Source organism: Gossypium hirsutum, chromosome A03, assembly GCF_007990345.1.
Source record: "Gossypium hirsutum isolate 1008001.06 chromosome A03, Gossypium_hirsutum_v2.1, whole genome shotgun sequence".
In the NCBI taxonomy this organism is placed as follows: domain Eukaryota; kingdom Viridiplantae; phylum Streptophyta; class Magnoliopsida; order Malvales; family Malvaceae; genus Gossypium; species Gossypium hirsutum.
In genome coordinates, this window is record NC_053426.1 from 23,304,630 (window position 1) to 23,331,824 (window position 27,195).

General features: G+C 32.6%; 1 protein-coding gene across 2 annotated transcripts; it reads right to left on the reverse strand.

Moving 5' to 3' along the window:
• Positions 1-8,069: 8,069 nt before the first annotated feature.
• On the reverse strand, positions 8,070-18,401 carry LOC107887061 (G patch domain-containing protein TGH). 2 transcript variants are annotated; one of them, XM_016811190.2, is made up of 16 exons: positions 18,064-18,401; positions 17,346-17,436; positions 17,157-17,251; positions 16,020-16,120; positions 15,347-15,408; positions 15,174-15,248; positions 14,636-14,784; positions 14,160-14,235; positions 13,965-14,051; positions 13,756-13,833; positions 13,002-13,176; positions 11,555-12,044; positions 11,086-11,364; positions 10,884-11,012; positions 10,414-10,620; positions 8,070-9,392 (listed from the first exon to the last, which is right to left on the reverse strand). In XM_016811190.2, the coding sequence occupies exons 1-16, from the start codon at positions 18,196-18,198 to the stop codon at positions 8,613-8,615; spliced, it is 3,009 nt and encodes a 1,002-aa protein (XP_016666679.1). In that variant the 5' UTR covers positions 18,199-18,401; the 3' UTR covers positions 8,070-8,612. The 2 variants fall into 2 exon arrangements, with proteins under 2 accessions (XP_016666679.1, XP_016666680.1); XM_016811191.2 differs by lacking the exons at positions 17,157-17,251; positions 17,346-17,436; positions 18,064-18,401 and having other exon boundaries at positions 15,985-16,094.
• Positions 18,402-27,195: the final 8,794 nt, after the last annotated feature.

The window sequence follows — 27,195 nt, forward strand, 5'->3', positions numbered from 1 at the left end:
TTTCAATTAGGGTCCATATTTTACTTCTTTCAAATTGATTTAACTCTTATTGCATAGCCAATATCCAATATTCATCATTTAATACTTTGATATTTTTAGGCTCAATGCATGAGATAAATGCAAGTATTTCTAATAGAAGATCTAGTAGTTACCCCTTTAGATGGATCTCCTAAAATCTTGCCATCCTTCACATAGTTGAACTTTCTTAGATGAGTGGCTTTCCTTTCTTCTATTTTAAGCTCCTTTAGAGCATATTGTGTTTGTTCTTGTATCTTGTCATTTGATTAGGGATCAACTTTATTATCATTGTTAAAAATTTCTGCATCACCATTAATACAAGAATCCTTTCTAGGAGGAACGTTAAAATCATCAAAAACAACATGAATAGACTCTTCTACCACTAAATTTTTTTTAAATATTCTAAAAGCTTTAGAATTTAAAGAATAGTCAAGAAAATTTCTTTTGTCACTTTTTGCATCAAATTTACTAATATTATCTTTATCATTATTTAAAACAAAACACTTGCATCCAAAAGGATGAAAATAGCTAACGTTAGGCTTTTTATTTTTGAAAAGTTCATATGGAGTTTTCTTTAAAATAAGCCTAATCATTACTCTATTTACAATATAGCAAGTGGTGTTTGTGGCTTCTATCCAAAAATATTTTAGTAAGTTATTTTCACAAAGCATGGTTCTAGTCATTTCTTCTAAAGTTCTATTTTTCCTCTCAACAACTCAATTTTGTTGAGAGGTTTTAGGTGCAGAAAAATTATGGTTAATTTCATTTGAGTTGTAAAAATTTTTAAAATCAAGATTTTGAAATTTGATTTCATGGTCACTTCTAACACTAGTGATAGAGTAGCCTTTTTCATTTTGATTTATTTTTGAAAATATGATGAAATTTTCTAAAGTTTCATCTTTAGTACTTAAGAAAATAACCCAAGTAAACCTAGAATAGTCATCAATAAGCACAAAAGCATATTATTTTCTACCGAAGCTAATTGTCCTAATAGGACTAAATAAGTCTATGTGAATTAGTTGAAGAACTCTACTAGTTGATACATCATTAATAGGTTTAAAGGAAACTATTTTATGTTTACCCCTAACACATGCATCATAAACTTTATCTAATTCAAAATCAAATTTAGGCAATCCTCTTACTAAGCCATTTTTAGCTAGTTTATGCAATATGCTCATTCTAGCATGTCATAGCTTTCTATGCCATAATAAAGAATTATTTTCATTTTTAGCAACAAGGCATATGAGTGAATCATGCAAATCATCTAAATACATCAAATATATACATTTCTTATCCTATGTCCTACAAGCATAGTTTATTGGACATAATGTCAACTATTTTACATACATTAGATTCAAAAATGACATTGAGACCATGATCACACAGTTGGCTAATACTAAGTAGATTATGCTTAAGACCGTTGACATAGAGAACATTTTCAATAACACTTGAAGATCTTGTACCGATTGAGCTGATTCTTTAACACCCCTAACCCACATCCGTTGTCGGAACAGGGTTATAGGATGTTACAAGAGTTTACAAATAATTTCACATAATTCCACTATTTACTTATGTTCATATCAAAGCTGTCCACTCGAGTCACAGTCACTAAATTATTTATATCTTGAGCTACAGAACTCAAAATTAAGATTTGATAATTTTTCCTGAAACTAGACTCATATATCTTCTTACCATAAAATTTTCAGAATTTTTAGTCTAGCCAATAAGCACAGTTTATTCTTTAAAGTTTCCTCTGTTTCACTGTCCGACAGTTCCAACCCCTCTTCACTAAAAATTAATTATCTCCTCATACGGGATTCGGGTGATGTTTCTGTTTGTTTCTTTTGAAAATAGAACCATTAAGTATTTTAAGCATATAAATTTAAACCCTAAAGTATTTTTATAAAATTTTTAATTATTTTCTAAAGTTAGAACAAGGGAACCCGAAATCATTTTGACATTGTCTCAAAACAATTCAAATATCTCATAAAATGAAATTCTTTTGCTTACACCGTTTTTTCTATTTAAACTAGACTCAATAGGCTTTAATTTCATATTTTATTCAACCTTTAATTCAATTTCCACAATTTTTGGTGATTTTTCAAAGTCGGACTACTGCTGCTATCTAAAACTATTTTAGTGAAAAATGTTGATTACAAGTTTACAACACCTTCACTTCCTTTCAATTAAACCCCATACATGCCATATGAACCTTAAGATGCATAATAAAATTTACTGAAGTAATCTGGATAATGTGCCCTGATGTGTTGATCCGATCCGCCGACCCCAAGTCAATCTACAAAGAACATTAAACATATAGAAGTAAGCTTATGTAAGCTTAGTAAGTTCATAGGCTCAAAACATAAATCTTACCAAAATACCATAGCAATTCAATAAGCAATTATTATACAAATATCTCCTGCCATTCACAATTTCACACGATGAATTCATTTCATTGAGCTCAATTTCAAACATCAAATTAGATTGCAACACGTAATTTCAATTGTCACTTTTCATCACTTGTCAAACTAGAGAACGCCTTACGGATTTGAGTACGTCGTTTGCTCAGTGCCACGATTCACAACTTAGTATGATTTTTCTCATGGAAAATACCATACCTATGTTTCATAACACAGTATGGAAAATACCATACCTACGTTTCACAACTCGGTATGGAAAATACCATACCTACGTATCATAGCTCAGTATGGAAGATACCATACCTATCATAGCTGAGTATGGAAATACCATACCTACGTTTCACATTTTTCCATGGAACAACCATGGTCTTATTCATCAATTCATCACACATCACAACACGAGCATACTCAATCCTGCGTTTTTCCTCAATTTGAACTTCCAATTCATTTTTCACATTGTTTCTTGATATTAACAATTCAATAGAAAATATCTAAAATAACACATTACATCATTCTCATATTAACAATTAATATACAAGTTCAGCCATATGAACTTACCTCAGCCAATTTGTAGAAGTTATGGAAATTCAGGGACTAATCGGAAATTTCCTCTATTCCATGTTTATCTTCAGATTCTCGATCTATAATATAGAATTTTTCATACATTAGCATTCATTTCAGTTCTAATTCACTTCACAATTTATGCCCTTCAATTTTCAAAATTAAACTTTTACCCTAAAGTTTACAGCTTTTAAATCTCTGTGCAATTCACCCATCAATTAAGATAATTTTTCTTAATTAACACTTTATTCCATTATTCTAAACTACTAAAAAACCTTTGATAATCATAATTTCAACACTAAACCTAAATTCACAACTTTTTCACAATTAGGTCCTAAAATAAATTTCTATTGAAATTACTTGATAAAAATCATCATACAACAAAATAAAAGCTTCAAATCCATGTTACTTCATCATAAATAACCAACACTTATCAATGGCAACTTTCAATTTTGTCCATAAAATCAAAAACTAATGAATTAAATACTTGGACCTAACTGTAAAAGTCACAAAAACATAAAAATCTCAAAGAAAAAAAGCAAGAATTGAACTCACATATGGCAACATATGAAAATCCAGCTTCTTTCAGACCTCCCATGGCGTTTTGGCTGAAGAAAAATGATGATATCTCTAGAGTTTTCAATTTTTTCTTTATTTTATATGCTAAATTTGCAAAATTTCCAATTTTACCCTTATTTCTTGATGATTTTCTTGCCCAAACCGTCCAGCCCATTTAATTTGGGTCTAATTACCTTTTAAATCCCTCCTTATTAATCACTTAAGCTATTTAATCACTATTTAACAAATTTTGCACCTTTTTCAATTTAGTTCTTTTTAATAAATTAACTATCCAAACGTTAAAATTTTGTAACGAAACTTTAATAATAACTCATTAACACTCCATAAATATTTTTTAAAATATTTATGACTCGGTTTATGAAGTCGAGGTCTTGATACCTCATTCTCGACCCAATTTACCTAATTAATTCTTTTAAATCACCAAATTCACTAATTCAAAATTACTTTTATATTCACACTTGACTCATAGGTATTAATTTATTAAATTTTTGACTCACTCGTTGGATTTAGTGATCTCAAATCACTGTTCCCGACACCACTGAAAATTAGGCTGTTACAGATTCCTTTTACATAACCTTTAGAGTTGTCACCAAATGTAACTACTCTATTTTTTTTGGCTTCAAATTGATGAAATGGCTCTTGTCACCAATCATGTGCTTTGAGCATCCACTATCAAGGTACCATGAGTTTTTGAATGAATCCTTCACTTTGAAGCAATGCTCCTTTTCCTACAAACATAGAATTAAGCTTTGATTTTTGGTACCCAAATTCTTTTGGGTCCATAAGCATTAGTTCCTATAATTTTAGTCCCTTTAGGTATCCATTTTAAAAGGATGGCTTTATCTTCAGCATTCGTGAGTCATTTAGGGACCCATACACTTTTAATAATCTTTCCTTTGTAAAAACTTAGGGGACCTCTATGTTTATAGAAATTAAAGCCGGTTTTGACAAAGTTTTATTTTGAGCTTTCTCCTCTAAAAAAAAAATTGGTAAAACTTTGTTAGAGTGAGCCTTTTTACTCTTGCTTATGATGATCATCATGAACTTTAGAAAGCAAATTATGCAAGTCAAAATTCTTTTTCTCAACATCATTTATACTAGCTAGCATATAATTTATTTTGCTTTCAAGTTCATGCTTGACTTTGGAGAGTGAATTATTTTCCTTTTTTAGTTTTGCAATAGTTTCTTTATATTTTGAAACCATTAATTTAAACTCCAAACCCAGTTCATCATAAGCATGTTGTAACTCATCAAAAGAATAATAAGTTGAATTGGATGAGTTAGAAGTTACCTTAGAGTTGTCGATAATAAAGCAAAGATTGGCTACTTCTTCTTCATCATTATTGGATGAATCTTCATCACTCCAAGTAGCAACATGAGCCTTGAGTTTTTGTTTGCTTGACTTCTTTTTTTTTTCATTGGGGACAATCAAACTGATGTGTCTCGATTTCTTACATTCATAGCATATAATAGGGTCCTTCTCCTTGGTAGATTCAATTTACACTTATTCATTCTTTTAAAATCTTTTTCTTTTATTAGACCTCATCAACCTCTTGAATCTTCTAGCAAACATTTTCGTTTCTTTATCCTCGTCCACATCATCATTAGAATTACTTCTTCTATCGTGGACATGAGGGAAATACCAACCTTTTTCTTTTCAACTTTTTCTTCTCCTTTATTCACTCATTTGAGCCTTATTTCATGAGTGAGCAAAGAACCAATCAGCTCATCTAATGAAAGAGTCTCCAAATTTTTAGCTTTTTCTATGGTTGTAAATTTGGCATCTCATAACATGGGCAAGCTTCTAAGCATTTTCCGCATTACTTCTTTATTAGGATAGATCTTCCCATAGTATTTAAGCTCATTGATGATAATGATGAATTTATCAGACATAGCTTTGATGTCCTTCTCGGGCTTCATTATGAATGCCTCATAATTGAGGGTGAGAATTCTCACATTTGATTTCTTAACTTGACTGGTACCCTCATGAGTGAATTCCAATTTGTCCCAAATTTCTTTGGCATTGGCACATGATGATACACAACTATATTCTTTTGAACCGAGTGCACAAATGAGAATGTGCATGGCCTTAGCTTTAAGTTGTATGCTTCTCTTATCTTTCTCGTTCCATTCTTTCTTGCTCTTTGGAACTAAGAGCTCTCCTTATTACTTTTGAGGTATAGATGGATCATCCATGACGATGTCTCATACGAAATGAACATTAACTTGTATGAACAACATCATTCTAGTCTTCCAATAGGAATAATTGGCACCATTAAAGCAAGGAGGTTTGTTAATGAATTGAGACTTACCAACAATAATGGAGCCAGAAGTAGATATTATCTTGCGTGGTTTTAATAAATGAAAGTTGAGCTACCTTGAGGATCTTCTCTTGGTTGAGATACCAATTGTTAGCTTGATTGATCAAACTAAAATGGCCAAAAGAGTGATGAATTGGCTTTTTAAAAAATTAAAAAGTTAAAAAGAAAAGACAGAACAATGAGCAAAACAATTTAGAGTGGTTCGGCTCCAATTGCTTACTCCACTACCTTAGTTTTCCACAATAATGATTTCCCGAAATTCATTAATTTGTTCAACCTTTGAGGATAGTGTTTAACCTTACAACTCCCTTAAGATTTCTACTCAAATCTTAAGACACAAACCTTCTCAAAGAATTACAAAGAAGAAAACAAAGAAATAATCCTTACAAGATCAAAATGTTTGCCAATTAAACACAAATAGACAAGAGTACACTTGAGCTAAAGAATAACAATAAAAACTAACAAGTGTGTATAATAAAATTATGGAATTATTGGGTACAAAGGTTGATGATTTTTGCTTGAATATGCTTTCTTATTGCTGTAGGATCTTTAGAAGCTGGTATTTATACCCCCTAATTGGTTTCCAACCATTGGGGTTGTTGTGGTAGTTAATAGAGCTATTGGGGATGTGAAAATCAGAGCATTTAATACACCTGCAACATCGAGTATTGATACCAAATAAAAAGGTATCGATATTTTTTGTAATAAATACTAAATTCAGTAACTGTTGGAGCTAAAATATTGACACCAAGAAGATTTTATTGATTCCACATAAAATGTATCGATACTTAGCTAAATTTGTGAAAGTCGGAATGTCAATTTGGTATCGTTTGTTTCAAGGGATATCGATATTTTGAAAATATGATACTTGGCCAAAAACTTACCGATACTTTTTGGACTGAAACAATTCTAACTTGTTTAAAAAATAGTTTGTCTAGTTGAAAATGTCCATACTTAGTTAAAATCACTTTAACTTGATTTTGAGATTGATTCACAAATTTTTTAAGTAAAATTTGAAAATTTTATCTCTTAGACTTCTTTTGAAAAATCATTTAGTCAATTTTGTTTAATTTTAACTTTTATTCAAAATCTCTTTAATTTGTTATATCAAAATAAATTTTCAAATAAAGTTGTGTTTAACAAAGAGAATAAGCCATTTGATACTTGACTTTTTATACATATGCTTTCATAGATCTCTCGAGGTTTTTGACAATGATTTCTTGATTGATTTGTGTTCGCTATCAAGTCTGGTAATGTTGGGACTAGAATGCAAATATATGTGGTTTAATCAAGGTAATGCATTTCTAGATTACTTCTGAATCTTTTCAGCGTTGCGATTGTTGTCAATTTATTTTTCTACTTTATTTAAACTTTCATCTGCAAAAGATATTTGTGAATCAATCTATACTGTTTTATGTATTTTATACATGATGTGTTATATATGTATTCATTGTTTATGATTCCTTTTAATGGATTTTTCACAAGAGATAAAGATTTAATCAATGCAATTTTTTTGCTTCAAATTTAATAACAAAGATACGAAAATATAAATATAAAAAATAAAATTTTGGTAAATGGTGGTAGTAAGTGAAGACTGGATAGCTTTTGTTTGGTTGATTAGGTTTAGGCTTTACATCACAAGACTTCTCAATTTTCAAGTTATAAGTTTTTGTTTGAAGAGCCTATGGAGTTTGTTTTAAGCGCATCAAAGCAAAATTGCATTACTACCAACTAGATGCTTATGGCCCCTTCTTTCTTTCACTTTACCTAATACCAATAGGAGTCTACCAATGAGTTGTGAAAAATGAGCGGATATACATACGTATTACTATATTCATTTGTATCAATTCTCACAAAAATAAAATCCTAATTTGATATTATTGTAGTTCGAATTTGAGACTGAATTTGGCCCAACTAAATAACATAATCTTTTGTGATCAACATATTCGAATATTATGCTAAAGGTGAAAATTCATTTTGTTAGTGGATGAAATAATTTTTAAAGACATCTAAACCTACAAAACTCAAAATTTTTTTTTAAAAAAAAAGAAAAGAAAAGAAAGAAAAGGTAAAACTGAACACCCTCTAAGGGTTATAGATTACACATGGGATTAGGCAGAAGGAACAACTTGGATTTTGATACAATGATAATCGCCCTATCTTAAACCAATTAATAATAACTGCAGTGGAATATAAATTTACTAGAAAAATTTAAGTAGGTCCACTTAGATCCCTGAACCAAAGACACCTCCACCACTTTAGGCGGGGCTCAAATCATAAAACGTCACCGCTGACCTCTAACTACAATCCAAATGTACCTTATGATGAGGACTAACCTGGGAGGAACTCAAAATAATGCCATACTACCATCAAATGGTTCATAGATGTATTATTAAGGAGGAAAAAGTTAATTTCAAAAGTAGAACCCAGAAGTTGCCTCATTAAAGCATATCATCATTTCCAAAAGTTCACTTCATAAACGTACATACTCCATGGATCGTACCTTAGTCACAACAACATCTGGACCCAAAAGGAAAGCCTCGCCGGAAGCACCATCTCAGTGTAGGATCTCCATCAACATTTCATGGAGAGACCCTTCCCCCAGAACATCAAACAAACTGATTATCCCTCAAATTTTGGTGTTGGATCCAGTGAGCTATACAACAGGAAACTTTGTATGGAGATGGGATTGGGAAACAAATAGAGCTTATTTTCAATTCCTTCGTTTTCTTTTCTCTTTCCTGGATTCTGAATGTTCTCTCTCCGAACCATGATGGGACCTGCTGGGAGAGTCCCTGCTTCTGTGCTTATGATGTTTTGAGTGTTTTCTGCTGCTACTACTCTTTTCCCTGGAGGATCTTTTCCGTTTTCCTTTTGACCTGGGATGGTAGCGTTCACGATCATCGCTGGATGAGTCATTATTTGAATCACTGCTTCTATAACGATGTCGCCTAGAATGTTTTCTACTCCTTTCATCTTCTGATGAGGAGCTGCTGCTCCAGTTTCTCCGACGGCTGGAGGGTGATCTGACTTTCTTATCCCCTGGAGGAAACTTTTCTGCATTGACTTTACCAGATATGCTCTCAGATAAACCATCAGTATGTTTGCTACTATATCTCACAGGCTTGCCAGGAATGGATTCATTTTTGGGGGATTCACTGCCTTGAGTAGTTTCTTGTTCAGGGTTTAGAGAAGTTCCAGTGCCAACATTAGGAGCACAGAAGGTTCCATGGCCTTCAACAGTACCAACTTTCGCAATTCCAGCATCACTGTTTGGTGTTTCTATCTGAGCAGACGAGTTGGCTTTATTTGTTGAGTAGGGTGTGTCAGGGGGAACCTCAAAGCCCAGTTCTTTTCCCAGTGATTCTAGAAAGTCACCTGCTATCAAACGGTTCAGTGTTGTAGTTGCCACTTCAATCTTCTTCTCCGGATCCTCCACCTTTTTGGTATTTGTGTCTTCTACATCTTCATCAGAATCATCAGAAAAAATTGCCTGCATTGAACAAAGATCAATTGAACAGAATAAGAAGTCATCCCAGTCATATCATGGTTTAGTTATTAAAGATTTCATATGTACTTGGCAAAAGAAATATAGAGGTTTCACATGTACGAACAGCACAGCAGCCAGTTGCCAACCACATGCAGACATGAAAAGCATAAGGGGAAAACAGGATATCCGACACATATCATGGAGTGATGAAACAGAAACTTATGGACTAGGCACATTCTCTAGTGGTGCAAACAAGAACATATCCAAAAAAATAGCAGTGCAAAAACCAATTTCCATTCAAGTAACAAGTTCCATGATCTAGAAGATAATGAAACATGAAGCAAATAATGGCAAGTAGCAATTCATCTAACTATTTCTGCAGCTAGCAGAAGATATCCTTGCATCAGAAAGTTGAAATTACATGCAGGATGTAAAAAATCATTAAAACAAAAAAGAAAAGGCAAACAACAGTTGCTCAGTGAAACAAATTCATACAAGAGAGAAAACCTATGACTAACTGTTCAAACTCAAAGAACAATACAGAAAAGAGGTCGGTACTTTGATCTTCTCCAAATAGTGAAAGCCTGTATGGTAACGTTCTCCTAGCTTTTCTGAGCACTAGATGCTACTTAAGAAAACAATCATCCTTATCACAGTGCTATTACATTCAAATGTGAGGAAAATTAAAGAGCCCCAAACTGAACGCAATTTTTTTTATTTATGGATTTTCTGTAACATAAAGGAATTAGGAGCATATGTCCATTTCCATGTGACACCAATTACAAAATAACAACAAAGAACATTGTATCCCTCAATCAACAGTTGATGCCTCAATGATTAGTTACGAACACGGACGCAGAGAAAATGGTGTCAGTTGGATAACTAAGTTCATTCCAAATTGTCATGTTAACCATTTCAAATTACAATGTCTAGTTTGTATCATGGTGCAAGGACACTACACCAAAAGAAAATTAACTGGCACTAGAATTAAACCAGAAGTATTTTCCAACTGAACGAAGAATACCTTATAGAGATCAACAGGCCTTTCAACATTTTCAGCTACAATTTCAATTTCCTCTTCAGCTGCTTCAATTGTCTTTTGAGCGCCAGTTTGAGCAGCAGGAACGTCTCTATTTGTAATAGCATCTTCTTCCGGTTTAGCATCTTTAACAGAATCTGGAATGAAAAGTAGAGAATCAATCTTACTTCTCGCACGTGGAGCTGGTGGTGGCTGCAAACAGAATTATTATATTTTTAGAATGGAAATCACAATTAATATAAAAAAAAAACAGCACCAAGCCTTTCCTTTCTAAGAAAGAAAGTAAAACCAGCATAGATTTCTAAATACAAATTTCAGGTTGAAGGGATGCGCAGATGGAAAACCACACTCGTGTTTGTCCATAAGCACATTATTACATCATAAAACCTTCCATAAACTGTTCCTACTAACTCGGGCTTATGAAAAGAAAACAGCAGAAAAGAATTAAGGAATACCTTCCCCATAAAAGGATCAATGAGATCAAAGCGCTTGCATAGAACAGGCAAAGGTCGCCATTGGAACTCCTCCCTTCTTGGGTACTTTTCCTTTGTCACCAATTCTTCAGCATGAGTATCTTTAACTTGCTGTTAAATTTATGGAAATGTCAAAACCCAGCAAAAAGATTCAGTAACTTAAAAAACACCACCTTAAATTTACCTCTAGTCCGCCAGAAGTAAACTGCATTCCAGCCGCTAGAAAGTCCAATGACTGTGTTGAAACCATGCTTTCCTTTCCCCATTTCCCTTTCTCTAGTACCTCAGCAGCTGCCTCAAAATCCAATTTTTCACGAGCACGAGCAGCTTCTGACATATTACTCGCCGAACTATAACCAGTAGAACGAAGCCCTCCTTCATACTTCTCCTTGAGAAACTGCTCAAATCTTTCTTGCTTTGCAGGATCATTTTTGAATGGTTTTGCAACTTCGGGCAACTTATTCTACAATAAACAAAGAATAGAAGTCTGAATTAAGCAGTCTGTAAAAACAATATGGTGAAGTTTAAAAAACAACAAACTGAGATATAACAGCATTTGAAAATCACAGCACCAACAGAAAGAAAAAATCTAGGATACTTGACTTGCATAACTTTGTTGAAAACAATAATAAGAAGAGAACTGCAGTACTTACAAATGAATCAGGTTTTTTAAATGTATCAGAAAGATTGAACTGAAGTTGAAACTCCCTAGATGCGATTGATGAGCTTGTAGTCTCTTTTGAGCTTCTTCCCAAAGGTTTTTCTCCTAATAATTTGCCACGGCCCTCTGCCGTCATCTTCTGTGCACTTGGGGAATGTTTTCCATCCAATGACAGCTTGGCTTGATCACCAAGTTTCTGATGCTCCTCCCACAGTCTCTTTTCGTAATAATCATGTCCATCTCCTCCAGAAAGAAAACTGAATAATGGATTTGACTGGTTCTTCTTTCTTGAGAGATCCTCAAATAATTTACCACATCGAGTCACTAATTTAGCAACCCCCTCAATTAAGAGTTTCAGATTACTATCATCTGGAGGAGGAACTTCTGGGGGAGAGGGAACATCGAGCTTCTTCAGTGTCTCAAGAGGTCCAGGAAATTTGTGGTGTGGAATAAAATCCTTTGGGATTATAGGAGGATCAAACCTGAATAACAACATGCAAAATGATATTAAAAATTTTATTAAAGAAAAATACAAAGAACTATGACAGTTTTTTAGTTCTGATTTCCAAATTATGCAAAACAGGATAGCAAGGAAATAGCCTTGATAAAGAAGAACCAGTGAATGACTCAAACAATTCATCCAAACAAAAGTTCTATTACAAGCAGTTTTAACATAAATATTGATATGGTACATACTAAGCACATCAAGTATGTTTACTATGATCATTTACATGAGTGCATATTTATATTTATTCTGTGCTTTTTGGCATTCCAATAAATGATTAATGGGCGACTTAAAAACTAATATTTACTTTGAGGTCCATGTTAGTCATCGTCTCTTTGGTTTTTTGCTAGCAAAAATATCAAACGAGAGGCACCTTTAAGGAAACACAAGTTCCCCACCAGTAGGCTATTAAAACTATCCATCACTCTCCTTCTAATTCATCCCTATTTAATGAGCATTCTTTTCACATCCTCTATTTTCCATTTGCCAATTACTTCAGCATTATCCACAGAATTCTTAATTAAAAAATCTACATATTAATGACTTAAGGCCCAAGACCATTTTTAAACCCAATTCTACTATACTCAACAAGCAACTAAAAATCAATCAACATGATTTCCAAAAATTTCAGATGCAAATCCTGACCAGAATAATCCCCACCCCGAAAAATAGATAAATAACTTTAACATCATTTCGTCAGTATCAGTATCAGTATCAGTATCAGTATCAAATTAAAAACTCTGGCATGCATCATAACCCCCACCTTACCAAGGAAGAGGATATGTTAATGAAGAATTTCCTAATTTCTATAACGTGCAACAAGAATTACAGATAGAGTGTTACTTCTCCAAATAAAAAGGCAGGCAAATTACAGGCTTAACACAATGAGACAAAAGTGGTATCAAGCATGCAGCAACAACTACTTTACAAGTACCTTTCTAACTGGTAGTCAGAAACTGATGCAACTTTGAAACCAGGCAGAACACCCTCATCTTTAGCAACCACCTTTTGTTTACTCTCTATGCTCAACCTTGAAGGTTGTTTACTCTCTATGCTCAATTTTGATGGCTCTTCATCCTCTTCAACGCATGTTTCTTCAAAGTCATAACCTAAGATAGCAAGCCTACCTTCAGCTTAAAACTTGAATTAAACTAATAACCTCAGAGTGAATTGGCAAATTAATGATAAAATTAATCCCCATGAATAAAATTTTTGGAACTTCATGATCCCTGAGATAGAAACTAAATGCCAAAAACTAGTTTAACCATATCAACAACCCAAACAATGAGGATATTAATGAATCACAGACAGTTGGCATATCAACACCAACTTGAGAAATACCAATCTTCATCACAATACCAAAAAATAAGAAACATTCTACCAAGAGAACCATATAGCTACAGGACAAGAGTTTTCAGAATAGTAACAAATTATCACCATCTGCCAAAGGCACAAATACAAAAGGAAGCTGATAACACATTCTGAAGAAACATCCCCAATTAATGAATACAACTCCAAGCCCTTTATTAGATAATTAAAAAAAACAGATATGAGTTATCAACACCAACATTGACCAATATGACTGATTTCTTCGTGATAGCAGGCATTGGCAATCAATATGTTTAAGGGGGTGATAAAAGTTGATGAATGATTACAAGATGCACACTCACAAAAAGTGAAACACTAACCAGCACCATAGATATCCTCATCTTCAGCATCATATTCTTCAAGTGCACCAATTCCAAATCCAGGAGCAGCTTTTCCTGCTGGTGTAGAATCAACCTCTATCAAGATATATAATTCATGCACGCAAGGAAAACTGGAGAAAGATGAACCATTGAAAAAATACATGCCCGAGGACTTGAAAAGACATGCTCATAAAGAAACCAGATCTTACACTTGGAACCAAAGAGACTATCTTTTATTGATATAGCTTTCCTGTACCCATGCTGCTTATCATTCGACAGGTGCAATCTCTTCTTTTCTGAAAGCATTTCCAAATAAAAGAAAAAAAGAAAAAGACAGTCAAAATCAATGCTTCTGAGAACAATATAAATAATTAGTAAACAGTTGTCTTCAAGAAATTACATACCCCTAAATTCAGGAGCATGCTTGAATGGATCATATCCTAAACCATGTAAATCCTGCTTAGGGTTGCACACAAAAGCCTGCACATAATTATAACAGAAAAATAACTCAATCGCTTTCACTGCGTCAAAAAACCGATCTCTCTCTCTGCTCATTCATGCCCATAAAAGCAAGCAAGCTGACAAAGATTTTAACCTCCAAAGCTTAAGAAGATACCAGTTGCAAATTCTAATATGTATATATGGAACAAGCTGAATATTCTCTTCCAAATTTACAAAAAACAAAGAAGTAAATAAAATATCCTTCCACTTGTTCAACATTCCCACAAATGGAGCAAGTATTAATGAGCCAGGAGACACTGCTTTTGAGCTTGTTATGACAGGAAAAACCACATAATTATAAACAACTTTCATAATTAGGCAAAGGGTCATAAAAAGAAAAGCAAGAGTAATAATATTGGTAACAAGGAGAACTTCTCACAGGTAAGCTTTTAGAAGATTGAGTATCATTGTCAACAGGCTGCGCCATGAAGCTTTCAGGTTCTTCATCAGGCTCATTAGCAGGATATGGTGCCTTCACATCCTCGGAAGCAAATGCTAGAAAAGCTTTTCTAGCTTCTTTATGAGCATCTGTAGTAAATATAAAGAAGAGAATATTCAGCCTGAAACTTAGTACCTCTGTCACAAAAGCATCACACAAGGAAAGGTATATAAAGATCCATTTATGCTATATAATCATAACAAATTAGGATGCACTAGATGAAAGGGTTTCCATCAATAAATAGATCCAGATCAATATTTTTTTTATGAGGTGAGGACTGAAGATAGCGGTTAATATTGAAAAATAGTAAATAACTTGCTGTTGAGAAATCTAATACTCTATCATATTATCATAGAACATGTAGGCCTTAACGCATTCTAATTGTATGTTCAACATATACCATTTCAATACATTCTGCCAATAAAGCTAAAAAGTCAAACAGAACAAATAAGACCGATGTGAAAATAGACCAAATTACCATATAATGAACTAGCACGAGAATCCTTGATTGCACGACCATGTCTCCATCCCATCTTCAGCAGCAATTTCACACCTAATCAAGTATGTAAGATGAGCTCTAAGTTGCATAAGTTCTACTCAGATAAACTAGTTGGTGGCAAAGCATTTATATGTTCACAAATCTCAGCAAACCTATAGACTCAGAGGCCGGCAGGACAAGTTCATCAGGAACAGGTCCAGGAATTGCAGATGGCCTACAGGAAACACAGAACTAACTAAGAATCCATTATATAATTGGAAATATCTCCAGGTAGTACAAAAGACATGAAAATCAAACAGTTCACATATGCATGAGTGCACATGTTATGAGGTGCAAATGCATTAGCTGGCACGTCCATAGTGAAAAGAAGAATATTAGATAATAAAGGAAGCAATAATGAGAGAGAAGATGATCATAAGGATGTTAGAACAATGATAATAACGATAATGGTAATGAAAAAAGCTGTCATCAAGAAATATTGTCATGATGTAGAGACATTGGCCGCCGTAAGTCTGGGATAATAACAGTAACCATATGGAATGTCTCTATATCCTAACAAACGAGTTCAAAAGTTTTCTTCAGCAACACAAGGTGCAAAAAAGGACATGTATCTCTATAAAAATGAAAAATTAGATTCTTTTATTTCATGCCAAAAAAAAGGTCACACTTGTGGAAAAAATCAATATTTCCTTTGAGAGCACTTAATTTTCAAAAATATGGATTTCTATTAAGAACCAGGACTCTGAACAGTATGCAATTTCAGCTTCATATCTAGTGATAAAATTATTACCGATAAGAAGAAGAATACGCAACCATTTCACAGACCTTTGCTTTTGCTCCTTATCGGCTTGTTTGCGAGCAAACTCAGCAGCTGTAAATCCAAATGTGTCAAACTGTGAAGATGTTCCCAAAGTACCTTCCAATTCCTAAAATAGAAAAGCAGGATATATCATTAAAAATTCTAGCAAATAGAAACAAAATATGAAAAAAACTTTAGCAAACCCTTATTTTCTATCTATAATAAGTCATAGATGAGAGGATGATATAGTAACCAGTTCTTGTTCAAACAGCAACCATGTCTGAAAAGACAAAAGGATATTGAGAGGCACATGTAACAATAATCAGTGAACAGATTGAGTAGGTAGTGAAGCTACTTTCAAAGACTTCCATATAGGCAAATTCTGTTATGATTCCTGTAGCACAGTTTTGGAATGATATACGAGCTAAAAAATGATCTCTTCAGCAAACTTCTGTTAATAAATGCAGAGAACAGATATTTTAAAACAAAATTGAACTGGAAAGATGCTTAAAATTTTAATAAAATATATGGAATTCTTGTATAATAATCACCACTTCTGTCAATATTGCAACAAATGAAAGATTTAAACAGTATTTTAGTATATATTACGGAATACTGATAACCATGAAACCATGTCAGAGCCATGAAAATACATAAACAGATGAAACTTTGAAGAAACATATATTAAAAGTGGGTGTTCTATACGGCTAATTGTGCATCTAACATCAGGCACATATGAATGATAAAGAAAGCATGATACTCCAGATATGAAAATATAGGACCAATATCTATGCATATAAATTCTTTACAGTGAAATAACAAATAATCCTAAATAAAGACTCAATCATATCTGCTAAAAAAAATAATAGGACAAATATTTTTGCATCACTAAACTTCAAACTCATGAAGGTCAAATCTTTATTAGCTGTCACATGACAGAATTTGGAATTTCAGATTTAGAGAAGGCGTCAAGATTTTTTCAAGAGATCTCTAAACTAGAATACTAGAAGTGCAAGAAACTGAGTTGTAAAATATGAAGGAAATAAACAACTATGAAAAAATGTGATTTTGGCATAGAGCATGTCAAACCTAACAGACACTGCATCATCCTTATCTGCAGTCAAAGAAAATCATAAAAGGTGGGAAAATGAAATGGAACATACTGCTTTCTCATCTTCATCTAAAAAGTTGAAAATGCTCTGCTGTTTGACTTCAGCTCTGTTCTTCCTTGATGATGTAAATGACTGTGGGGCCCAACCTGCAAATATGTTTCACAACCCATAAGGCATGCTAGATGATTTCATTGCAAGTAAATGGAAGTAATCTAGTTAATATGAATTATAGAGATATACCCTCTTTAGTGCCCACCGTATTGAAGTAACCAGCAGAAAATCCACCTGTAAATGCACCATGGAACCTTCTGCGTCCTTCTTCATCTCTAACCTGGAGAAATGTAGTTCAAAGACGATAGAAAAAAAGTATTTTGATAGTGTATAACAGATAAACACTTACAAGATCACATAATATACCTTATCTATATTATTATATAATGCAAGAGATTGAGCTAGATTCGCAATTCATAAGTTAAAGAATTATTAAACTATGGATACCATCAAAAAAGAAACCCATCAATGTTCTCCTTTTTAAAGCAATTCCAAGAAACATTGTTTAGAATCAACTGCAAGTAATGTGAAATCCATCAAAGGCTTCCATTCCTGTTAAGGAACTGATTTATCTTCAAATACTGCCTAAAAGCAAACAATTTGCTTTGATCATCACATGAATCCAATTTATAGAACCTCCAAATAACAAGTTGCAGTTTTCAAAAAAAAAAAAAAACACAACCAAACTTGTTCATATTTCCATCGCCTATCATCCCTGCTTTCTTCTATTTTCATTTCTCCTAAATTTCACGGAAACCAAACGACCTCTGAAAGCTACGATTTCCAGATAAAGGGCGGACGAAAAAAAAAACAGAACTCAAACTCATATAGGTTCTAGGGAAGTTCAAATATCTCACTTAGACTATCAGCAAGAAAAAAAAAACAAGAGGATGATGAAAGTATATACCTCTTGCTTCCAGGGAGGGAGGGAGCGGAGGTTACCAGAAGCTTCGGCGGCGGCTTTCTTCCGACGGCTGGTGATCTCTTCTTCCCGCTCTATCGGTGTACCGAGGAACACGTAATCCTCCTCGTCCGAATCCATAATTTTCCTTTCCTAATTGATTGATTAAGTGTTTAAATGAGAGAGAGATTAAAAGAGCTATTGGAAAATGGCTGTTGATTGATTATAAATGGATTTTATTTTTATTTGGGGGGGATTGCTGAGTTCTTGAAAGGAAAGCTCTGGTTGCAGTAGGATCCGAAGGCGAAGATTAAAAGCTTGGGTTGGGTTAGTGAAAATCCTGCACCCAGACTTGTGAAAAGGCCGGCCCTTTTTACAATATTTTTTGGATTTTAAAAGCTTTATTTCAATTATTATTAAAAAGGTTAAAATTGCTATTAATCTCTGTACTTGTATATAATTCGAAATTTGGTTCCTGTAAAGGGTAAAAATTCAATCCTCTTACTTTTTCAATTTAAAATTTTTAGTCCAATTATTATTGTCCTTGATAGTTTTTGTCAATTTTTGTTAATATAATATATTTATTTTCTATCAATTATATATAACATCATAAAAAGACAACCCAATTAAAATTTTAAATTAACAAATTTTGACGAAAAATACTCATGAATTTAATAGTTGGACTAATATTTTTAAATCAAAAAATTTAAAGGGCTTATTTTTTTTTTAACTTTTTAAGTATAGAGAATAAATATCAATTTTCAAAATACAAATACTAACAGTATATTTTAACCATATTAAAAAAAATTTTATATGTTTCGATACAGGTCTTTTTCACTATTTTTACTAATATTTAAAAAGGTATATTATTTATTATTCTAAGTTTGAGGGAAAATTATTTCTCAAAATATGATTTTTCTTCTTCTTTTTTTGGCATACTTCAACACTGGTGGTGTTGAATTCAATTACAATTTATGTGCCACAAAAGTTCCATCTCCTCTATAGATTTTGCATGATAATTGTGAAATAATTAAGATTCCTTTTGAGTTTAGATGTGTGTATATTTTAACATTAAATATTTAACCTAAGTTAACCCTAATACAATAGATGTGTGAATCTCGACATCTAATATACAGTTTAAGTCCTTGGACTCCCTCAAAACTAATTGCCACATGCCGAATTGGTGTAGCAATCAATTACTGTACTGTAATTTGACAATGTCGAAACATATAACGATTATGTAGATCTTACTCAGCGTGTGCCTCTCATCCACTAAGGCCTTAGGTAACATCGCTTGAATGTCTTTTGCTTAATAACTAACCTCGTCAGTTATATATATGTATATCAATATAGATTTGTGTAAGCTTTCAATAATATGTGGTGGGATTCAAATATATATGCACGGATGAGGTGAAATTTATTACAGTCAATTCAATCAAGTTGTCAGTTTTCAAGCTCCAAAAAAATATTAATCAACTTGAAAATGAATTTTTGGATGGAATCTAGGCATTTTTTGGTTGGGATGTCATTATAGCACTTGAAGAGTTATCTCTTATCTTCGAAACGCACTTTAAATCACTCAATTTCAAGTTCGGGAGCTCAAGTTATAACCGTTTTAGTGAAGACTGCATGAACAGAATTTTTGGACAGGATTATTATGGGAAATTGTTAGTTTCGAGCTTTAACTCGAGTTTAAACCATATTGGATTTGATAATATTGTATTTATTAGATTTTATTTTTTATTTATTTTGAATTTTGGATATGTTTTTAAGTATTTTAAGTTATTTAGGAGTTTTATAGCTTTCAGTTAACAGAAAAGTTTAGTTTAAAATTACTTATTGTTTAGATTAATTAGAGTTTCACTATACTTGAGAGTTTTATTTGGATGTAATTAGCTATAGCCTATTAAAGGTCTCTTCATTGTTCATTAAAAACACAATTGTTTTTCATTAATAAAATTTTCAACTCTTAGAGTTAGTTTATTTTGTGCATGATTGCTTTCTTGTGATTTTTAGAAGCAGTTTTCATCTCGATTTTTCTTCAATGAGTTGTGGGAATCATTCTTCATTTTGCCAAGAATTATTTTTTGGGGTTTGATTAGAGTCATTAATTGAATTTGTTAGTGTTTATATCTAAAAAGGTTCAATTGGACACTTATCTATCTATCCATTATATCCATCAGTTTATTTGATTCATCTTCCATTTTTTAATCTATCATTTATTTATTTATTGTTTTGAATATTTATTATTTATTCTTAAATTTCTTGTTTTTGTTTTTTTTTTGTTTTCTTTGTTTTCCTAAATTTATTGGTTTCTTCTATATTTTCCAAACACTTTTTGTGTTCCTCAAAAAGTTGTTTAAGCTCGTAGAGCTTGCTATGTCTTTTGTACCAATGTCGTTCCCGACAAACTCAAGAACAATAAAAGATTGAAAGGCATTAGGGACAACATGTTTGTGCGGATTTTTTACAAACACGATACGTAATGAACTGGTTTCCAATGGTGTCGAAAATACGGTTTTAGAACCTTAATTTGTAAACCAAGTCCATAAATATTAAATAAGAATATCTATGGAAATAATATAAAAATATATTGAATTTCGGTTAAATAATTTATATAAAAAGGTGGCTAATTAAGGCTCAATGATTGAATTGTAAAAGTCTAATCGCTATAGAGTTTTAATTAAGAAAAGGCTTAGGGACCTAGGTAGCAATTATCTAAATGACTAAAATAGTTAATAAACCAATTTTAAATGGATGGTTCTAGATTGTAATAATGATTTGCATTAAGATTAAACTAACAATTAAAAATAATTAAATTAAAGAATTAATTAATATTAATTAAGGTTAATTAAGCATTAAGCTTAATATATAAACTAAAGTAAGTGGAAGCTTGTCATCTTCCTTCCTTAAGCTCACCATAGCCATTAAAAAGAGAAGAATAAATCTTGGGTTTTCTTTTACATTTCGATCCTCAATTCTCTAAGCTACGACGACACCAGAACATTAAGAGCGATAGGAAAAGTGAGAGTTGTCGACGACTGACGTGAGATTTCGGTTTGTATTTCTAAGATTTGATATCAATCTAATTATTGCATATTCATGATAGATATTTTGTATAATATAGTATTGAGGTAAGTTGGCAATGGTCGTATGAATTGATTTGCAACATTTGAGATTAAATATCGAGATACTGGACTGGATTGAATAAAATAGAAAGTGGTAGGATTTGATTGAGATGTGATATGTGGTAAGGAAATAAATTGAAACATGTTATATAATGTGATAAAATTGTGAAATGATAATGAATTGAGAATGTTGGAATATGAATTGAATCATAAAATGAAATTGGAAATTTGATTACCATATTAGCTGTTCGAGTAGGGTCAGATATAGTTGGTATGCCATAGGGTCAAGATATTGATTGGAAACCATTGTTGTTGGGCAACCCGGGGTGGTAGAATGTACATTAGAGTCATGTTGTCGGGCAACCTAAGGTGATAGAATAATTAGATTATGAAAATCATTGTTGTTGGGTAACCCGGGGTGGTAGTATGTATATGTTTCAAAGTTATAATTGTAGGGAAACCCGGGGTGACAGATCCTTGTATTTGTTCCAAGTTCATGTCTAGTTAATAGGGTTATGAAAACTTGATTTAACTATATGGTAATTGGAATGAAATGTGATTGAATTTGGTATACTTGTATACATATGAAATATGGTATTCGGTAGCATTTGAAAAACCATGCGAATTTGTTAAAAAATGAGCCTTGAGGGCCAATTGAGTATGAATGAGCAATAGGCTCAAAAATGATTAAAATAATGAGATGAAATTGAATATGTAAGTTGATGAATGAAAATGTATAAGTAGATGCTTATAGATGATGATATGAAATGATTAAATAGTATGTGAAATAAATAGGAAATGGTATGGTAAGTATAAGAAAATATGGTATGGTTCAATTATATGAATTGGTCATAGAGCTTATGCTACTATTCGGTATGCTACAAATGAAAGAATTGGTATCTTAATGTTGTGTGACATGAATGGTAAGTTTAAGTGCATATGTAATGAATTGATCTGCAAAATGGTTATAAGCATGTTTTATATGGTAATGAAAACTTTTGACATGAACTTGCATGTAAAATGGATATAATTTGAACTTGAAATGAGTGTATGCATTTGATTTAAGCTTCTGTTATATTGACTTGAATCATGGAACTGCCACTGAGCTTTATCGCTCAATGTAAAGTTTGTTTATTTCGTACGCAGGTATAGGTAAATCGCGAAGTCTCAAGACGTGTTCCAACATCCAGCTAGCGTTCCTCGACTCAGCAATGTTTGTATAATTCCTTTCGTTTTGATATATGGTATGTACCTAGGTCACAAGTCAATTTTGTATATATAACATATTCATGTTAATGTTAGGCTAGTAATGGTTAGCTTATTATGGTCAATTGGTAATGCAAATGTCATGTTTGAGATGGTTGAACTGAAATGATCATGATATGTTATGTTAAATGAAACGACTTGGTACCAAATGTTCAAATGTTCAAATGCTTCAAATGGGTAGAAATCGTCATAGGTATCAAAGTATTGAATGATATCTTGAATATTGCATATGTTAAGTGTTATTTTATGGTTAAATTTGAGTATATGAATGTGGCATATTTGGTTAAATGGTTTAATGGAAGAATTGGTTAGGTGTTTGAATGGGTTGAATAGGTACCAATTGGACCTTATGGAAATAGGCGGTCATGTCGTAATGTCATCCCTTTAAGATGTTGCAAAATACGTTAGTACAATAAAAAATAATGTAAAATATTAATTTAAATCACAAGATCGAACCAGAACAATATATATATATAATAAAATCTGAAAAACAGAAATCGAAAATAAAACTGGATCAAAATTTTGTACTCGTGGGTAGGTAAAAATTCGACTGGTAGTTTAGGCCTGTTTTTACAGTTTCCTTAAGACAGATTCAGCTGCTCCTTTAATACTGGAGACATGTTGGTCGACTGTCTCCTAGGATAAAACAACGAGACAAGCATGATAATAGCACAGCTATAGTGATCAACGAACTATAGCCTAGCTTTCTTCTATCACCGAAAATAGGTTCGAAATATGTAAGGAAAAGATCTAGAAATTTTTACAGGAAAAATAGAGAAAAATCCAGTGTGTATTCTCCTGCAAATTATTTCGATTTAAATAAAATATTCAAAATGAAGGAACTTTTGGAAAATTTGACTAATAGAGCCATTAACGTCTGTGAATTAAGGAGTGTCTCCCAGGATACAACAATGAGACGAGCACAGTAGTAGCATGCTGAAGTGATCAACAAACTGTAGCCCAGCTTTTTTCTATCACCGAAAACAGGTTTGAAATATGCAGGGAAAAGATCTCAAAATATTTGCAGGAAAAATAGAGAAAGATCCTCTGTGTATTTTCACATGTAGATTATTTCAGTTTAAATAAAATATTCAAAATGAAAGAACTTTTGGAAATTTTGACTAATGGAGCCATTAATTTCTGTGAATTAAGGAATGTCTCCTAGGATACAACAACGAGACGAGCACAGCAGTAGCACGGCTATAGTGATCAACGAACTGTAGCCTAGCTTTCTTCTATCACCAAAAACAGGTTTGAAATATGTAGGGAAAATATCTCAAAATATTTGCAGGAAAAATAGAGAAAAGTCCTCTGTGTATTTTCTCCTGCAGATTATTTCAGTTTAAATAAAATATTCAAAATGGAGGAACTTTTGGAAATTTTGACTAATAGAGCCATTAACGTCAGTGAATTAAGGAGCCATTAAAACCCAAATTAATGTCTGAATTAAAGGAGTCATTAAACTCAATTTAATATTTGTCCTTTTAATTTCAAACATAATTTTGAAGAGATAAACTCTACTTAGGAAAATAAAATTATCTATTGGGCTAAAATATCTGTAGGCCCAGACCGGACATTTCACGTCACCCACATCATGCGGATGTGCCCCCAACCCCGGCGGGTTTGGATTTGCACCCCTGCGCACAAGAGAGAGCATTAGCTTACTTTGATAACTAACCAATGTGAAACTAAACTTTCCATTTTCCTTAACATAATTCACAAGTGGCTTACTTTGAGCATCAATTTCTCATTCATCACTCAACCATTTGGAGAATATGATATATTGTTGTAAAGGTCTCATGGGGTAGAATATAAAACCAGAATTTTATTATTCAAATTTACACCTTTACCAATTCAGAATATGCCTTAAAGCTTCCAAAAATCTATTTTTTTCTGAATATAACATTGCGACAATACCAAGTCAGTGAGTTGCGTCGTGGACAAGGAACCCTTAAAGTCGCGACATCAGCATGATATTTTGCAAACTTTACAAATTTGGTCCTAATTCAACCACGAGTTAGCAAAAGAGCTTTCATAAGCTCGTGTAAGACCAAAAAATGATTATGTATCATATTATGATCGTGCAATATATTTATTTGAATGTTTAAATGGTTGCATTATGTATTTAATTGATTGTAGTTGCTCCGACAACATATGTGTCATCATGTAGCTTGGACCTGACGATCGGGTCGGGTATGTGGTGTTACACGACATCTATACTTTTCCCAAGGTTTATCATTCTCCTCATCCTGAATATGTGTATGTACCATTATTAGAGGCTGAAATAAATAAATAAAAACACTCAAATAAGAAAAGTTTATCAAAGAAAATTAAACCTCACCATTATACACTTGCAATCAAAATAAACAACTCTAAGAGGCAAAGAAAAGAAATTAAGATTTTCTCGCTTCTTACTATTCAAGAGTAATCAAACGCAATAATATTAAAAAGATGTAGGATTGCTCTCTTACAAAGTTGACCTAAAACTCAGAAGTCAAAGAAAAATTCAACACCAAAAGGAAGTAAGTTGTGTGGAGAAAAGAAAGGCAAATCCTTTTGTACCTATTAACCCAAGAAGTGAAAATGTGTTAGAATGCATAATAGAATAATAAAAAAGAAGCTAAAAACAAAAGAAAATCGAAGGCTAGAATAATAGAAAATAAACTACCTAACAAAAAAACTCAAAACAATGGAAAACAACTTGAATTTTTCGTTCAAGGTGTTTCTAATGTGCTAAATTCATGAAATTTAATATTTTTCGTCACCAAATTTCACCCATAGAAATTTTTTTCGACTTTTTCACTTTTTTGAATTTTTTTTAGAGGTTGTTTAAGTAAAATTGGTGAAGCACAAGGAAACAACTTAAAACGCCCAAATCTGATACCATATGATAAGGGGTAGTAGAAGAAAATCATGTTCAAGTTGTTCAACTCGAGAAAGAAAGATTTGGATCTGACCTGAAAAGAAGAAACCAAACAGATTTAGGAAAACAAAGAAAACAAAAAAATAACTAAAATAAGAAAATTAATAACAAAGAATGAATAAATAAATAAATAACAATAGATTAAAAAGTTGAAGATGGATCAAATAAACTAATGTATATGATGAATAGATGGATAAGTGTCCAATTGAACCTTTTGAGATATAAACCCTAACAAATTCAATTAAGGCTCTAATCAACCCTCCAAGAAATAATCCTTGGCAAGTTGAAGGATGAAGAATAAATTCCTACTACTCCTTAAAGAAAAATAAAAGAGAAAACTGCTACTAAAAATCACAAGAAAATAATCATGCATAAGAAAGCAATCATCCACAAAAGAAACTAACTCTAAGAGTTGAAAATTTTATTAATGAAAAACAATTGTGCTTTTAATGAACAATTAAGCCGTCTTTATATAGTCTACTAATTATATCCAAATAAAACTCTCAAGTATAATGAAACTCTAATTAATCTAAATATGAAATAATCTTAAACTAAACTTTCTTGTTGACTAAGAAACATAAAACTCCTAAATAACTTAAAATACTTTAAAAAATCCAAAATTCAGAATAAATAAATAATAAAATAATAAAACTTAATAAATAAAATATTTAACTCATATATAATAAAAATTAATCCTAAAAATTGAACCCAATATGATTTAAACTCGAATTAAAGCCCGAAACTAATAATTTTTCGTAATAATCCAGTCCAAAAATTTTACTTCTGCAGTCTTCACTAAAATGGTCATAACTTGAGCTCCCAAACTCGAAATAGAATGATTCAAAGTGCGCTTCAAAGCTAAGGGATAACTCTTCAAACGTCATGCAAATATCTCAACCTAGAATGTTGGATCTGGTGTGTAACATCACAAACCCGACCTAGACGTTATGACCAGATCCGACATGCCACATCGAAGCGTTCAAAACATTTTATATTGTTGATCCAGAAAAACTTACTTAGTGTTTTAAAAAATAATTTCATTATAGGTCAAAGTGAATGGAAGCTGTGCACCAGGTAGGAAACCGGAAAAGAGGTGGTGAGTCCATCGGACTGCTTAAGTACCAAGCTCCCTTCGGATCCAATCCTAGACATGCATACTGCCATTGCCACACCTTAACGTCATGGATATTTCTAGGAAACCGATTTGATTAAGTCATTTTTAGGAAAAGTGATTAATTTTGGAAAATACTTTTATTGCGGAAGCTTTGCTTGTTGTCATGTTATTTTGAAATCAATTGTTGTTTTTGAAAACGCGCCCTAAAGCTATCCAATTTCAACAGTTAAAATAAGTAATACCTATCTTAGTAATACATATTAAAACCATCAAAAATAATTAAGCGGCCTTATTACATTTAAAAACCCAAAACTTCAAACGTAAATAAAAGGATGTCCGGTTCACCAGAAGAAAATCAAACTTTCAGAACGGGTGGCCACTCCGAATTCCCTCACAGCTCCAAGCCCACTATGGTTGGGGATTACCTGCGTGGATGAAAATAAAAGGGGTGAGTTTGGGGAAACTCAGTGTGTAAATTAACCCAACCATAACCTATATCAGCTCAAACCATAGAAATAGAATAAGTTGGCCTTAGCCCAGAACAGAATTCAGAATAAAGCCCATAGGCTCATAACAGAACAGAACAGATATTACATGTTTATGCAGAAACCCAACCCAGATTCATCCATAACACCCCCTACCAGCCTTACACCATGTGGGGAGACTACTCGACCCACCCAACCGCTACACACCACAGAAATCGCAGC